We start from the raw sequence: 14,100 nt of genomic DNA, 5'->3' as shown, positions 1-14,100 counted from the left end.
CGTGTGCCGCGCCTTTCAGCACATTGCTAAACTGAAGAATGATCATTCAGGTTAGTGAAATGAATGATGGAAGTAGTTATACACGTACCACGGTGAATGAGGCCACAGACAGGACGGGGGAAGAATTCAGCCAAGGGGGGTTGGGTCAACCTCCCAGAACATGCTTCACGTCAGGGGCAGCATCCGGCTGCATGCAAACAGGCTGCTAATCTTCTACCTTAGGTTAGCATGCAAGAACGCTAGGGCCAAACCACGCTGCAACACAAGATCTCACAGGCTTCATGGTTTAACATCATTAGCAATGTACAAACACGGAGAATTACAGTTCAATAGCACCAACATTTTGAACAGCCTCGCCTTTCCGAGTTTACATCCCAGATTTATTTATTTCTAATGTCTCTCATAGACTCATCGATGTCAGTGCTGCGACTATCTGTTTACAACCCTAAGTCCACTAACACCTCTGCTAACCCAGTTATCAAAGGTGTTACTCTTTTGAGGGAGAAGGCAGTAATGGTTTAAGTGTCTGTAATTCCTCCCACTCCCGATATATAAAGATGCATAAATGTTAAGTGTCTATGAATTACCCAAACATCTCTCTGAAGGAGGGTCAAGTACTACAGTCTTTGGACGGGGTAGGGGAAACCACAGCTTGGGGAGGTTTAGAGGTTTGGGCAAAATCCCACACTAGTGTAAAGGCACAGTCAGAATGCTGGAGTGATGACAGTGATAACGTATGCTGCACACTCACTCCGCCACAGGTTCAGTTCTAGCAGCTTTGACGTTGTTAGCCTGTTTCAGCCCTGGAAGCCCCACGGATGGGCTTCATTACAGCCTCCTTCTATAGATGAGGCTCAGAGGCCCAGAACCACTAAGCAATTTTCTTAAGGCCTTGCAGCCCAACCACAGGAACATGCCCCTAAGCACTGCACCCACTATTTTTCCAGATCTAAACTCACACCTCTGAGTCAGACCCTGACTCAAAGCTCTTAGCCCACTGGGACGCTGCTCTCACGCAGCCTACCTCCAGATTCTTCGCAGAATGAAAAACTAACCTTGATCAGCCATGTGAAAAGAAAACAATTCATATAAAATGCATCTTCATTTTCACTTAAAAAATCATCTAGCCACATGCTAATCCAAGTTACATTTTTCTCTAATTATGTTTTCCGAAGACCCTAAGTTGTTGTTTTGAAAGGTACAGTAAAACACCAGATAATGTTAAGCACAATATAAATTAAATTTATCATCCTTTTGAGTTCTATTTTAAATTACAGTCAAATTACTTCTGACAGATGTTTTACTCTTTCCCTCCTGTAACCCACCCAACACTGAAACAAAACATTTTTGCAGTTATAAACCTGATTCTTTTGTCCAGTATCACTATTCATTTTCTTACGTTTTAATACTCCTATATACAAAAACCACAGGCACCGTAAGAAACACTGAATATATCAGAATGTGATCTCGAAGCTCAAGTATCTATAGTAAATTGTTATTGTTTTCTTCTAGAAAACTTCAAATATTCTAGAAAAGCACTAGAAAGTAACTGTCAAAATGTAATAAAAGTGCAAGCAAAATCGATATAGGTAAACTGACATTGAGTTGTATAGTGAGAATATTAAAAATAGAGAGAGAAAAAACTTTTAAGGAAGAGAAATTTTAAAGGAGACTTGGAGAAGAAGACAAGAACGAGAGTTTGAAGAAAACAGAAAAAGAAATGAAGGAAAATAATTTGACATGAAGAAAATAAGAGTACTAGTTTTCACAGCGTTAAAAACCACCAAGTCTAATTTGTTGAATAAATAGTGGCACATCACTGGTAGACTTATAATGTCTGCATAATTGGGAAATGTTTCCCTGTATGAGCCACCAGCCATTCACATGTTGAAAAATATTTGAGAGGCAGTAGATAGGGACAAAGAGAACAAAAGGATTTTCCTCTTGAAAGACAAAGTTTTCTCCATGTACAACTATCACACTGAACAAGTACATATTCTGAACATAATACATGCACACACAAACACCCCTCCGTTTCCCTTAGGGGCCCAGACGTTTGGAACAAATCCTACTGTTGTGTTCCCTTGGCGGGTGGCCATGGGTGGCATGTTGTACAGGGTTGGGGGTGGTCTCCCAGAAGGGGAGTCTATCAATAGAAAACAGGAACCCCAAACCATCTAAACTCCCCAGAATTAGCATTCAGGGTCCTAGTGATAGTGGAAACTTAAGTGTCAGGTCATTAGGTCTTCTGTTAACTGCAAATATTAAAAACTATGGAAAGTGATCAAGGTCATACATCTCTTTTAAGGTCATTCTTGAAAACTGTTTAAAAAACTTGATTGCTGTCCAACCTTTGTGTAACAACCTATAATTCAAAATCCATCTTCCTCTGTATTTTTGACAGACACCCATAATTATACTTAATTCTACTTTTGAAGGAAGATTTACATTTATATACGGGAGCTATGTTCGGGTTTGGGACTGAAAAATATCCATGCTTTTTGATTTCAGGTGTCACTAACCAATGTTTTTCTCTAGGTTCCTCTGGGGATATGGCTGGAAGGCAACCTTTTGATTCGTTTCTGAGTTTGAATCTTTTGATGCTATAATCTTTCTAAATTGCCCTATATATTTCTATACCTTCTTACATGGAGTATAGCTAAGTCAACTTTCTTTTTCTTTTCTTTCGTTCCTTTTTTTTGAGACAGGGTTTCACTCCATTGCCCAGGCTGGAGTGCAGTGGTGTGATCACCACTCACTGCAGCCTCGACCCCCAGGCTCAGATGCTTCTCCCACCTCTGCCTCCTAAGTAGCTGGGACTACATGCACATGCCACCATGCCTGGCTAATTGTGTATTTTTTTTGTAGAGATGGGCTTTCACCATGTTGCCCAGGCTGGGCTTGAACTCCTGGGCTCAAGTGATCCACCTACCTCGGCCTCCCAAAGTGCTGGGATTATAGGCATGAGCCAATGTGCCCGGCCTCAACCATTTCTTGGTAAGTTAAGAGCCTTCACAGTAGTATCAATTACTGTGCTTGGCTATAAAGTCATTACACTGGAGAGCAGATAACTGATGCTCAGAATGAAGGCTCTGAAATCATCAAGAAATGGCTTGGCTGCTCAGAAGTCTTTCTTTTTCCTTCTTTTTTGCTCATGGATTTTCAGCTGCCCATTCCCTACTGGAGGGCTGGGTCCTAGCCACTTGTTCAATGGTACAGTGCCTTCCGTGTACAAAGTGATCAAACCTGTTTATTAATTAAACAAATGAGTGGTGAATCACTGAGATGGCTGGATGGCTGAGCTGAGGGATGTGACGTGTGCCCAACGTCCTGCAGGGTGCTGGTGAATAACATGGGAAAGATCTTAAAAGGGCTTGATGATCTCACCATTTAGTGACCTTGGTTGTTGAACTGCTTTCCAAGAGCCCTTTACAGGTAGGAATGAGAGCTGTTTCCAGTATGCATTCCAATATGAAGGCAGCTTTGCTAAAGTTAGAGACATACACTAAAACCCTGTGAAGTCCTATAGAGCCCGTGGACTTGATTTCCTAGCAAGCATTTATCACCCCTACCATCCTCCACTTCAGGACACTTGAGCAGAAACAGTCAAGGTTTTTTCCATGTTCATCATACTCTTCAAAACATTCTAAGTATTGGTGCATTCAAGCACAGCAACAGATGAAGACCGTTTTCAACTGAGGCTGCACATTAGAACCACAGATCACAGGAGATGGTGCGGGACGATCGTCTCAATTCTCCCAGTAATGCTCATGCTAGCCCCAGGCTCGATGCCAGGAGGGAAGTGCATTCCTTACTGAGGACGGGCATCAGGTGTGGGTCTTCCACAGGACCCCAATGGGAATCAGCAACCCGCAAGCAGGTATTACTGGAGAGGTGGTATTACATACAACAGTAGTCAGACCCAGACTCCAAGCAGCCCAAAGAGTGCAACCACAGTCTTGTACAATTATAAAATGTTTTTATTTCAATTACATAATAACACTTACGTTTTCCTCAAATTTTATTGAGGTTTTGGTCTTTTTGCATTCAATTCTATCTTGTAACAGTAATATGAACCCACATAATTTCATAAAATGTTGACACCATTCATAAGGTACATTCCTTTGTGATTTTATATTTTACAATTTTAAATCTAACTTTACAATTATTTTTTAAATGTTTGTTTATATAGAAAACAGATATTTTCTTCCGGCAGATCAAAACAAGAATTTTCCAATAAGAATATACTGGGACATAACAAATGAAAATATTTATACCAAAATACCAAAAGTGATTCAGCTCTTTAAAATATTCTACTGTAGTCTAATTGGTAGTTTGTACAAGAACAAGTAACCTTTTTTTACTGCTCTTTTGAATGATGATTAGAAATTCAAACAAAGAGAAATAATTTCACGGTTCAAAATCTTTTTTTTTTTTGTTTTTGTTTTTTAAGAGACAGGGTCTCACTCTGTCTTCCAGGCTAGAGTACAGCGGTGCAATCATAGCTCACTGCAGCCTTGAACTCCTGGCCTCAAGTGATCCTCCCATCTTGGCTTCCCAGTGTGCTAGGGTTACAGGCGTGAAAACACTGTTTTGTGTTTTTTTTTTAGACAGAGTTTCGCTCTTGTTGTCCAGGCTGGAGTACAATGGCTTGCTCTCGGCTCACTGCAATTTCTGCCTCGTGGGTTCAAGCGATTCTCCGGCCTCAGCCTCCAGAATTGCGGGGATTACAGGCACCCACCACCACGCCTGGCCAAGTTTTTGTATTTTTAGTACAGGGTTTCACCATGTTGGCCAGGCTGGCCTCAAACTCCTGACCTCAGGTGATCCACTTGCCTCGGCCTCCCAACGTGCTGAGATTACAGGTGTGAGCCACCGAGCCCAGCCAAAAACATTTAAAAAATGACTGTCCCTGCTCAAATACTGCAGTAGGAAATGTAATTTGACATATATCACTACCAGAAAAAAACTTTAAATCTTTCTATAAAATGAAATTGATACATCATCAGCATGAAGTTAAAATCTCCTACAGAGTAAATTCAGGTATATCAACAATGAGATCCAAAAGCATTGGTTCAAGATCAAAGACTTATATGAGGTGAAGGCAAATAAAGCCCCTCCTGCTTTCAGATGTTTACTTGTTATCCTTACAATGACTATTGTTCTAAGGTGCAAATCTTATCATTCAGTGACCTATTTGCTATTTGGCTGTTTATCCCCTTTAAATAAAATACCATACAGGTTATAATGTACATTTTAAAATCAAATATGAAAATACACATATGTGAACAAGACATTAATTTAAATATCAATTATATTCATAATACATAAGTCTAAGAATGCTATTTGGTCATTTCAATTAGATGCTGATATATTTGGTCAAGAATATCCATATTCCTATCAGCCTAAGGCAAATGGTAAATGCTTCTATTTTTATTAAGTGGACTTTAAACAGTAGACATTATTGTTTGATACTACTGGAATGCTCTCAATGAGAACATACACTGATAACAAATATGTCTTTCTAATCTGGGTGATAACCTCAATGATTACATGGAAATCTACAAGTAACAGTCTATAACTTAAAGCAGTAGACCACCTGGTGATTGGCATACAGTGAATCTCTATGAATTTATAACATTCTACTTACATTGGCAGTGGAGAAAAGAGCCCCTTACACTCAAGACTTCCTGTGCACCACACCTGCCGCCTGCCTCAGCTTAGGACATGGTACAGTCTTCTTTGCTTTTGCCCTTCTCATTCCCTCCTCTGGTATCTTCTCTGCTTTCTGGATTGAAGTCTCCCGGCTCTCCTCCCGGTGCCGACAAGTCATCGTTTTCTAGGCTATTGCTGTCTAAAGCCTTCCTGACGGTCTGACTCGGATGTTCTGACATCCCACAGCTCTCTGTACTTTCTGCTTCACAGGCATCACTAACGTCCTGTGAGGGACTTTCATTTTCGGGCAGTGTGCAGCTATCTGCGTCTTCGCTCTCTGGTTCTGCGGGACTGCTCTGAGTGGCACCGTCTGTTTTAGCATTATCTCTTGCAACACCGTCATCTAACTCTTCACCACCAGCCCTCGGGCCTAATGATTGAACTGTGTCATCCTCAAAATCTAATGTGTCTCCATCAGCTAGTACCACCTCAGCTGCTGTTTTTACATCATCGCCTTCTTGGTCAAGTTTTCCAGCCAACTTAATTTTAGGATTCTCCGGACAATCAGCGTTTTCACTGCTTTCTGCCGCAATTTTCTGTTTTGGATTTTCAGGCGCCTCGTTTTGGGCTTCCACTGCGGACTTTCTGTCAGTAGACTTTACCTGCTCTTCTTCCTTAATTTCACTTAAATCTGTGTTCTGATAAGTTAACTCTTTTTTAACATCTTTAAGGGTTTCTACAGGTACTGGGCATTTTTTCTTCTTGTTTTTCTTTTTCTTGTTCTTTGTCTTCTTCTGCGATGAGTCCAACGCCTCTCCCTGTTGGTCATTCTTTTCTTCCTCAGGCTCTTTCATATCTAAGGATTCACTTTGAGTGTCTACTGTACTTGGACCTGTCGCTTCCTGACCATTGATCTCAGTTCCTGCTGGAGAACCAGGAACTTCTGTCTTGATTGGTTTCTCATCCCTTAATACTGTTTCTTCACCCTCTTCTTCGTTGTGATCCCTACCTACTTCTGTACTCTGCACTGGAACCTCCTTGGGCTCAGCTGCTTCCAGGTTGGTGAATTCTTTCTCTAAACCATGCCCTGTGCTTGTCTCTAACTCTTGGGGAACCTCTACTGTACATTTGTCATCATGATAAACTGTGTCATCACCATGCCCTAAAGGACATGAGGCCACTGTGCCTGCCTGCTCTCCAACCTGAGTCGCCGCTGCCTCTCCCACATTCCCTGTGTGGTTCCCGCCATCTAAGTCATTCCAACAGCTGGATGGCTCAAGGGGAGTTCTGGTCCTGTCATCTGGTGCACCCATGACCTCATCTGACTCAGCCTGTGCTGTGTTTTCAGGGAGAGAAGTGCTCTCTAGAATTTGGTTTTGAACCTGTTCCTCATATGTAGCACCTGCTAAGGTTCCTAGGAATGGGGCAGTGTCTTCAGAGGATTTCTGGTCCTCGGTATTCTCACCAGCAGGGAATACCTCTATGTCCACACAGTCTTTCAGTGTGTCCTCTGTGTGTTGTTCTTTCTCAGTATTGTGCAAGATTTCTCTTTTCCCCACATTCGCCACGATTTCATTTTTCACCTCCACTTCACTGGCTCTTCCTAAAAGACCATTGAGAAAATTGAAGGGACCCCATGATGTGGCGGCCACATAATTTACATTAGAATGTAAATACATGTTCTAAATCCCACCCACCCCTCTTCCTAAAGAGAGTCATCAAAGAGTCATGAGAAACAAGCCTTTGCCAGTTCTGTGCGGCAAAGCAGCAGTTGCATTAGTAAATTTTGGGTCAGTGAGGGCCACTGCCACCACATCAAAGGCCAGAGTGGCTGCTGGTGCCATCTTGTGTGGATAGATTTTTAAAGGTGAAGTTAAGTTTCAACAAATAGAAAGAACTCTGGATCAGGCAGCCAAACAATCCACAATGATGGGTTTAGGAATGGACTGAAGGTTCAATTCCCCACTCTCACTTCTCAATGCACAACTTGACAACTTGTATTTTTGTAGCTGTCAGACTGCACTGCATATCACAGAGCCCTAAAAGCAGCTTGCAAGTAATTTTTTCAAAGACTATTCAGTGCACTTTTAGAAATGCAGCCTCAAGGTCAATCTCAAGGAAGATGCTTTTGAAATAGCTCATATGAAAAGAAATCTGTCTTCTGCCACTCAACCATTGTCTTCCTGAGAAAACACCCTGTGTCCGTGCCCTGATACCTCTGCTCCATTCCCTAAGGGACTAGGGAGAGAGGACCAGCAGGAGGCAAATGTTGAAAGATCAAGATGACCACTAAATTAAATGATAAATCATTCATCGTCTAAAGAACATCAAACTGTTTTGGATTTTTTGGATTCTCCAAACAAAATCTCAGCAGATTAGATACAGTACTATGTTACTGAAAGTCAAAGCTAGATAATTTTATAGCCCAGTGGTCTCCATGGTGGGGTGCCTGTATCCCAGGGAAAATGGAGGAAATATCAGGAATTCTATTTAGAGTTTTACTCTAAAACTTCTTTGAGTATATGTTTTTACATGTTTTATAATGTACATTTTATGTTAATGAAATAGTATACATATATAGATTTAAAATAAACATATATATTGGAAAGTTCCTACAATTATTTACTGAAGGAATATGTGATCAAAAGTCATTTGAAGGCCACTTTCAAAACTGACATTTCTGGTTCTTTAAACATTTCACAATGGTTATCAAAGATTTAGTAACAACAGCATAATCACATTCCTAGCTGTTTGGGTAGCTCATATAAAGGTATGATGGAAATTAATTTATTTATCTTTTTTCAACAATGGCATACAGATATTATACACGTATCTAGAGATGGAATCTTGCTATGTTGCCAGGCTGGCCTGGAATTCCTGGTCTCAAGTGATCCTCCAGTCTTGGCACCCGCAGCATTGGGATTAGAAGTGTGAGCCACTGCACTTGGCCACAACTTTTTTACACAATTGAAAAGAGCTGTGTTTCTTTAATAGTCATAAAGATAATGAATGAGGTATCTCCCTGGAATGCAAGTCCTGAGAAGATGGGGCCTGGAGGTGTCTATGTTTCCATAAATAAAAAGAAGTAAGATGGAAGTTTCTAAATTAAAACGAAAAGTCATGGACCCTGACCTTATTCCAGCCTCCTTGTGAAACACTGGAACGCAGAGGGTGACCAGTGACAGATGAGGCCTCACTTGCGTGCTGTAACTTCAGGCTGCACGCCAGAATCTGAAGGTTCCTCCCAAAGCCAACTCTTATGACAAATTATGACAATCAGGTCATTGAAAATGGTATAAAATACTCCTCTAATCTACTGGATTCCCCAGTTTTATATTCTTTCAGAAGCAAACACATGGCATACAAAGGAGGATCCCCTCTGACAAAAGTGGGCATGCTCAGACTCTCAGCACTGCTACCCCTACCACGGCCGCCGGCCCGCCTCGAGTGTGGCTTGAAAACGGCAACACAGATGGACCTGCTGTCCACAGGCACCCCGTGCCCTCAAAACGCTGAATGCTGCCCAGGATGTCGATGTTGGCTTGCAAATATGGCCAACTGACTGACTTGACAACCTCGACTATTCTGATCTTCTGATAATTCTGTCACAGAATCGGTTTAAAAAGCCACCCTTTATATGTACAGATATATATGTGTCTGAGGAAAACCAAATAGTACTCTCCACTTTGTTACTTAATTTTGAGACTATTTTCCTTGCCTTCACAGTCTTGCTTGGAAGCTTTGAGCAGCAAAGGAAAGGTATACTCGAGCCATTGATGGTGCACTACAGAGATGCAAGCCAGACAACACGTGAGTGGTCACACCGGTGGTAAGGAAATTACCATGAAGTGATGAAACAAATGGCATGCCGGTGACTGTTAACCCATCAGTGACAGTGGCTCCAACCCCCACAGCGCATGGAGGGGGAACCAATGCTGAGTGGAAAGGCGGAAGAAGCCGAAGGAAAGCAAATACTTACCTAGGGTCCCATCCCCTGTCGACTTGAGGGCATTTAACTCTTCTTTCGTCATCTTGCTAGGACCTTGGTATCCAAAATTATTGAGAGTGTCGGAAGTCTCTCCATTGGTAGCTATTTCTGAATTTAGGATTATTCCATGTTTCTGGGAACAAAAATAGGCTCATCGTAATATTTACTCAGTGATATTAGGTTAAACTCTGTTTTAATACAACTAACAAAAAAGAAAAGAAAATCATTTTTTCCTGAAGTACAGGGTAACTCCACAGAGACAGAGAAATGCTAGGGCGCAGCGCTCGTAACTATTCGGTCAACACACACAAATCTGGGATATGGTCCTCTAAAGGCTACTTCTTTCTCAGATGTTCCAATCCATGCCTTCATTTGCTGGTGACAAGCTACTTGCACCAGGCATCCTTTTCAACTACAGGTAGTGGCCTGTGGGCTGCCCCCAAGTGAAGTGGAGCCGTAAGCAAGTCACTGTCGTGCAACCTTTCATTTTAAAACCCTGGTTGCATTCTTTAAAAAGAAGTGCCAGATAAAGAAAGAAATATATACACGTTCTGAAAGGGTCATATGAAACTTACGTTAAAGGAGGAATTAAGAGGTGGCTAGAACGTTCAGTATATTCAAAAGAAACAGAATTCACTGAAAACAGGGGCACTTCGCAACTGCAGACGTCACTCACCCACGCCCTCCTGCCGCCCGCGTCTGTCTCCCTTGTGTGTGAGGAACTCCCCTGTACTGATCGCCTCTTTGAGGAGCAGAATTACGAATCTTAGCTTTAAGCCTGTACCTGGCTGGCTCACTGCTCTGGCTTTGACCCTGGAGGCCAAGCAGCAGATGGTGACCGTTCAGGAAACTCCCACCCAGAGTGCTGCCATTGGCAGTTCACCTGTGCCAAGCAGCAGATGAAGACGCCTTGGCATGGCCCACAAAGGACAGGGAACCTTCTTCCACCTGTAATCTAGTAGGTCTCAAAGTCTAATTAGCAGGATGCTTGCCCAAACCACTTACCCAAGTCACTGTTCATCTAGAGAAGTCCTTAAATTGGAGGTTTTAATATAAAGAGGCAAATTAATTCTCTAAGTCTGAGTAATATCCTGGAGAATTTACTAATGAGTATGAGAAAAATTTAGATAATATATCAAAAAATTCTTGTGTTCAAGATCAACTATGTTTGTCAACATCAAAAGACCTTGGGTACCACCCACTGAATCTACATTTATTTTACATCTCATCCGTGTCAGTTAACCCAAGATACGAATTATTAACAGATCTAAACTCAATGACATAAAATTAATTATGTACATATATATTCACAGAATCCCAAAATCTGCTTTGTCACCTGGATTTTTTTTTTTTTATAAAACTGTACTTTGGCTTCATACCTTTAATTCCTCTTTCAGCATGACTACTTCTTCTCTAAGATCATCCCGTTCACTCCTTACGGAATCAAAGAACTCTTTCTGCCTCTCTAATGCCTGAGCGTGCAGCAGAGCCAAGAGAAAGAAGATTTGCAGAGATGAGCAAGTTACTTCAGAAGCGGGAACCAGAAGGAGGCTTCTACCATCTAAAACACTAGTGGACTCGAGACATTAAAGAGACTCTGCCTAAAGATACTAACAAAATCCAAGTATTAAGCTTTTCACTTAGTATATATAATCCAAGAAATGTTACTGTTCATACTCCATGAAAGACATGCGCATTTTGAAGCACACAAACACAGCACAGGGTCCCAGAGGTGACTATATTTGCATCACTTTCCAGCTTTGTCTGCGTGTTCACAGCTGCGTTAGAGTTAAGCAAAGTCTCCACTTGAATGAGGGATCAATAAAGAAAAAGGATTGCTCAAGCACCTCCCAGAACGGCTGCTGTAGCCATTTAGACTATTTTTACACATTTGATTCTTGGTATCCATCATCTCAGATAAACAGAGTGGTCCTAGAGCGTGCATGCGTGCACACACATACACACAATCCTGAGTGCTGATGAGCACGACAGTGGAAACACCGTGTGGCTTGCTGAGTCAATGTGCCGACGGTTTGTACAAGTATCTCGACGTCTTTATCAGAGCTGGGTGTATGAACCACTATTTTGGGGAAACCATTTGTCGTTACGAATCACAACAGTTACTTGGTGGGGTTCTGTTCCCCCCATTCTTCAATTCTAAGTGTAGAACTGCCTCTTCTCTTCTTGTGGAGGGAGAAGGGTGTGTGGAGGCCTTCCCTGGGGAAGATTTCAAGGTGGGGATATCTGCCAGGTGGTGCTTAGATTCTTTTCTCAAAGCACCGCCAGGCAGTTAATCCCAAGAAGTCTGGCTTTGCCCACATCAGACCTCCCCAGAGCGCCCTCCTCACTCCAACAACCACTGGCCCGGCCCACCCACGGGGCAGGCAGAGAGCACGGCTACGCATTCACAGGACCCTCCATGGAGAGTCCATGTCACATTCCAAGTTCATATCCATTTGGGTCAGTTAGTGTATTCACTACTTAATAAAATTAAATAAATTAATACAACCTTGTGTCATGTGGGAGTTGCATGCATACTCAGACAAGCGGTTGTGCAAACTAAAGACTCTGAAAAAACTCTATTTGCTAAGCGAAAAAACTCTATTTGCTAAGCAGGCTGCCCATTTGAGTAGATTTTCAAGACTTGAGAATCCTACCCCTATCTTTTTGTCTTTCCACTCTATTGTTTCCTGAAGATCAGAAATCTCCCTGATAGAACTCGCCTGTTTCTGCTGTAGCTGTCGGATTTCCTGAGGAAAGGAACAGATAGAAAGCAGATAAAGGGTTAAAGAGGAAGAAAAACCCCAGCCCAAGAGATAACCTGAGAGCTGGGACAGTGAGTGAGGCCGCAAGCACCCTTTAACCTCAACAACCCTGAATTCATCGTCGGCATTCTAAGATTTTTCTCCTTGTCCTACTCCTGGCTTCAAGTGCAGGAAGAAAACCTGCTTTGGGTGAAATTCTCACTTCAGGGCAGCAGTTAAAGAACTGATTAAGTCAAAAAATTAAAAACCAACCCTGTATTAGTTTCTTATTGCCATTGTAATGAATCACCATAAATTCAGCAGCTTAAAACACAAATTTATTCTCTTGTAATTCTAGAGGTCAGAAGTCCAAAATGAGTCTTACGGGCTAAAAATCAAGCCTTTCTAGAGGCTCTAGTGAGAATCTGTTTCCCTGCCTTTTTCAGCTTCTAAGACTGAGTTACTTTCCTTGGCTCATGGCCCCTTTCTTGCATCACTCCAACCTCAGCTTCCTGTGTCACATCCTCTACTTCTGCCTTTGACTTGCCTTCCTCTTAGAAGGACCCTTGTTCCATCAAATAATCCAGGATAATCCCTTCTCTCAAGGTCTCTAATCACAACTGCAGGGGCCCTTGAACCATGTAAGGTATCATATTTACAATTTCCAGGGATTTGGATGTGGACAACTTTGGGGGACCATTATTCTGTCTACCACACCTCTGAAAACAAATACAAGATCACCAAATAGGAATGTTCACCAACGAGAGGGACTGTTTTGTAAATCTAGGAATGGAGAGTTAGCCTAAACTCTCAGTTTTAAGAAAACTGAAAACTTTAGTAATTGCCATGAATGAATGGTGTCCCTCTAAATTCATCTGTTGAAGCCCTAATGCCCAATGTGGCTGTATTTGGAGATAGGGTCTTTATGAAGTAATTAAGGTTAAATGAGGTCATAAGAGTGGGGTCCTGATCAAATAGCATTAGTGTCCTTATATGAAGAGACATCAGAGAGATTGCTTTTTCTCCACCATTTGAGGAAGGATACAGCAAGAAGGTGGCTGTCTGCAGGCCAGGAAGAGAGGCCTCACCTGAACCCAACCTTGATCTTGGACTCCCAGCCTCCAGAATTGTGAAAAAATTTAATTTCTATTGTTTAAGCCATGCCATGTATGGTATTTCATTACTGCAGCCTAAGCTAAGATAGTCATGGTCTGACAAAATGCTCCAAAGGAAAAAAAGGAAAAGAAAAGCAGGAGAATGCTACCTACCTCGAGCATTTCCTCTCTTTGCTTCAGGGCCTCCTTGACTTCCGCAAACTGAAACTGCAGTATACTGTGGGCGTGTTTTTCCCTTTCAAATTCCTGTAAAGGAGAAAAACAGCACTAAAGCAGTGGAATCCCATGTTTCTGGCATGCCACTTCAGGTTCTCACGACTGACAGTTTCTGTGGAACAAGTCACCTGCTACTAGGTCATCACAATCTTCAAGGTCTTTTATTTGGTTTATTATTTATGTATTTTTTTGAGACGGAGTCTCACTCTGTCACCCAGGCTAGAGCGCAATGTTGTGATCTCAGCTCACTGCAAGCTCCGCCTCCCAGGTTCAAGTGATTTTCCTGCCTCAGCCTCCCAAGTAGCTGGGATTACAGGCGCCCGCCCCCAGGCCTGGCTAATTTTTGTATTTTTGGTAGAGACCAAAAATACAAGACCGACAG

The 14,100-nt window shown here is 42.1% G+C and overlaps 1 protein-coding gene across 6 annotated transcripts in view; it reads right to left on the bottom strand.

The window, feature by feature from the left end:
- The window catches only part of LRRFIP1 (LRR binding FLII interacting protein 1), a 101,286-nt gene that overhangs the window by 18,813 nt on the left and 68,373 nt on the right, over positions 1-14,100 (bottom strand). For 2 of the 6 annotated variants that reach the window (XR_002735052.1, XR_002735050.1), the window contains 3 exons: positions 13,656-13,748; positions 9,635-9,776; positions 89-7,258 (listed from right to left, as the gene is read on the bottom strand). Coding sequence is in view for 4 of the 6 variants with exons in the window: in XM_026446868.1 (XP_026302653.1) it covers positions 5,721-7,258; positions 9,635-9,776; positions 13,656-13,748 (1,773 nt within the window). In the remaining 2 variants the exon portion in view is untranslated. Of the gene's footprint in view, positions 1-88; positions 7,259-9,634; positions 9,777-13,655; positions 13,749-14,100 lie in introns of those variants that run through there. The other 4 variants (XM_026446868.1, XM_026446869.1, XM_023228721.1 and 1 more) reach the window with 2 other exon arrangements.

This window comes from Piliocolobus tephrosceles, chromosome 11 (genome assembly GCF_002776525.5).
Source record: "Piliocolobus tephrosceles isolate RC106 chromosome 11, ASM277652v3, whole genome shotgun sequence".
In the NCBI taxonomy this organism is placed as follows: Eukaryota; Metazoa; Chordata; class Mammalia; order Primates; family Cercopithecidae; genus Piliocolobus; species Piliocolobus tephrosceles.
The sequence above is the reverse complement of the archived record's forward strand: the minus strand, read 5'-3'. Positions and strand labels throughout refer to the sequence as shown.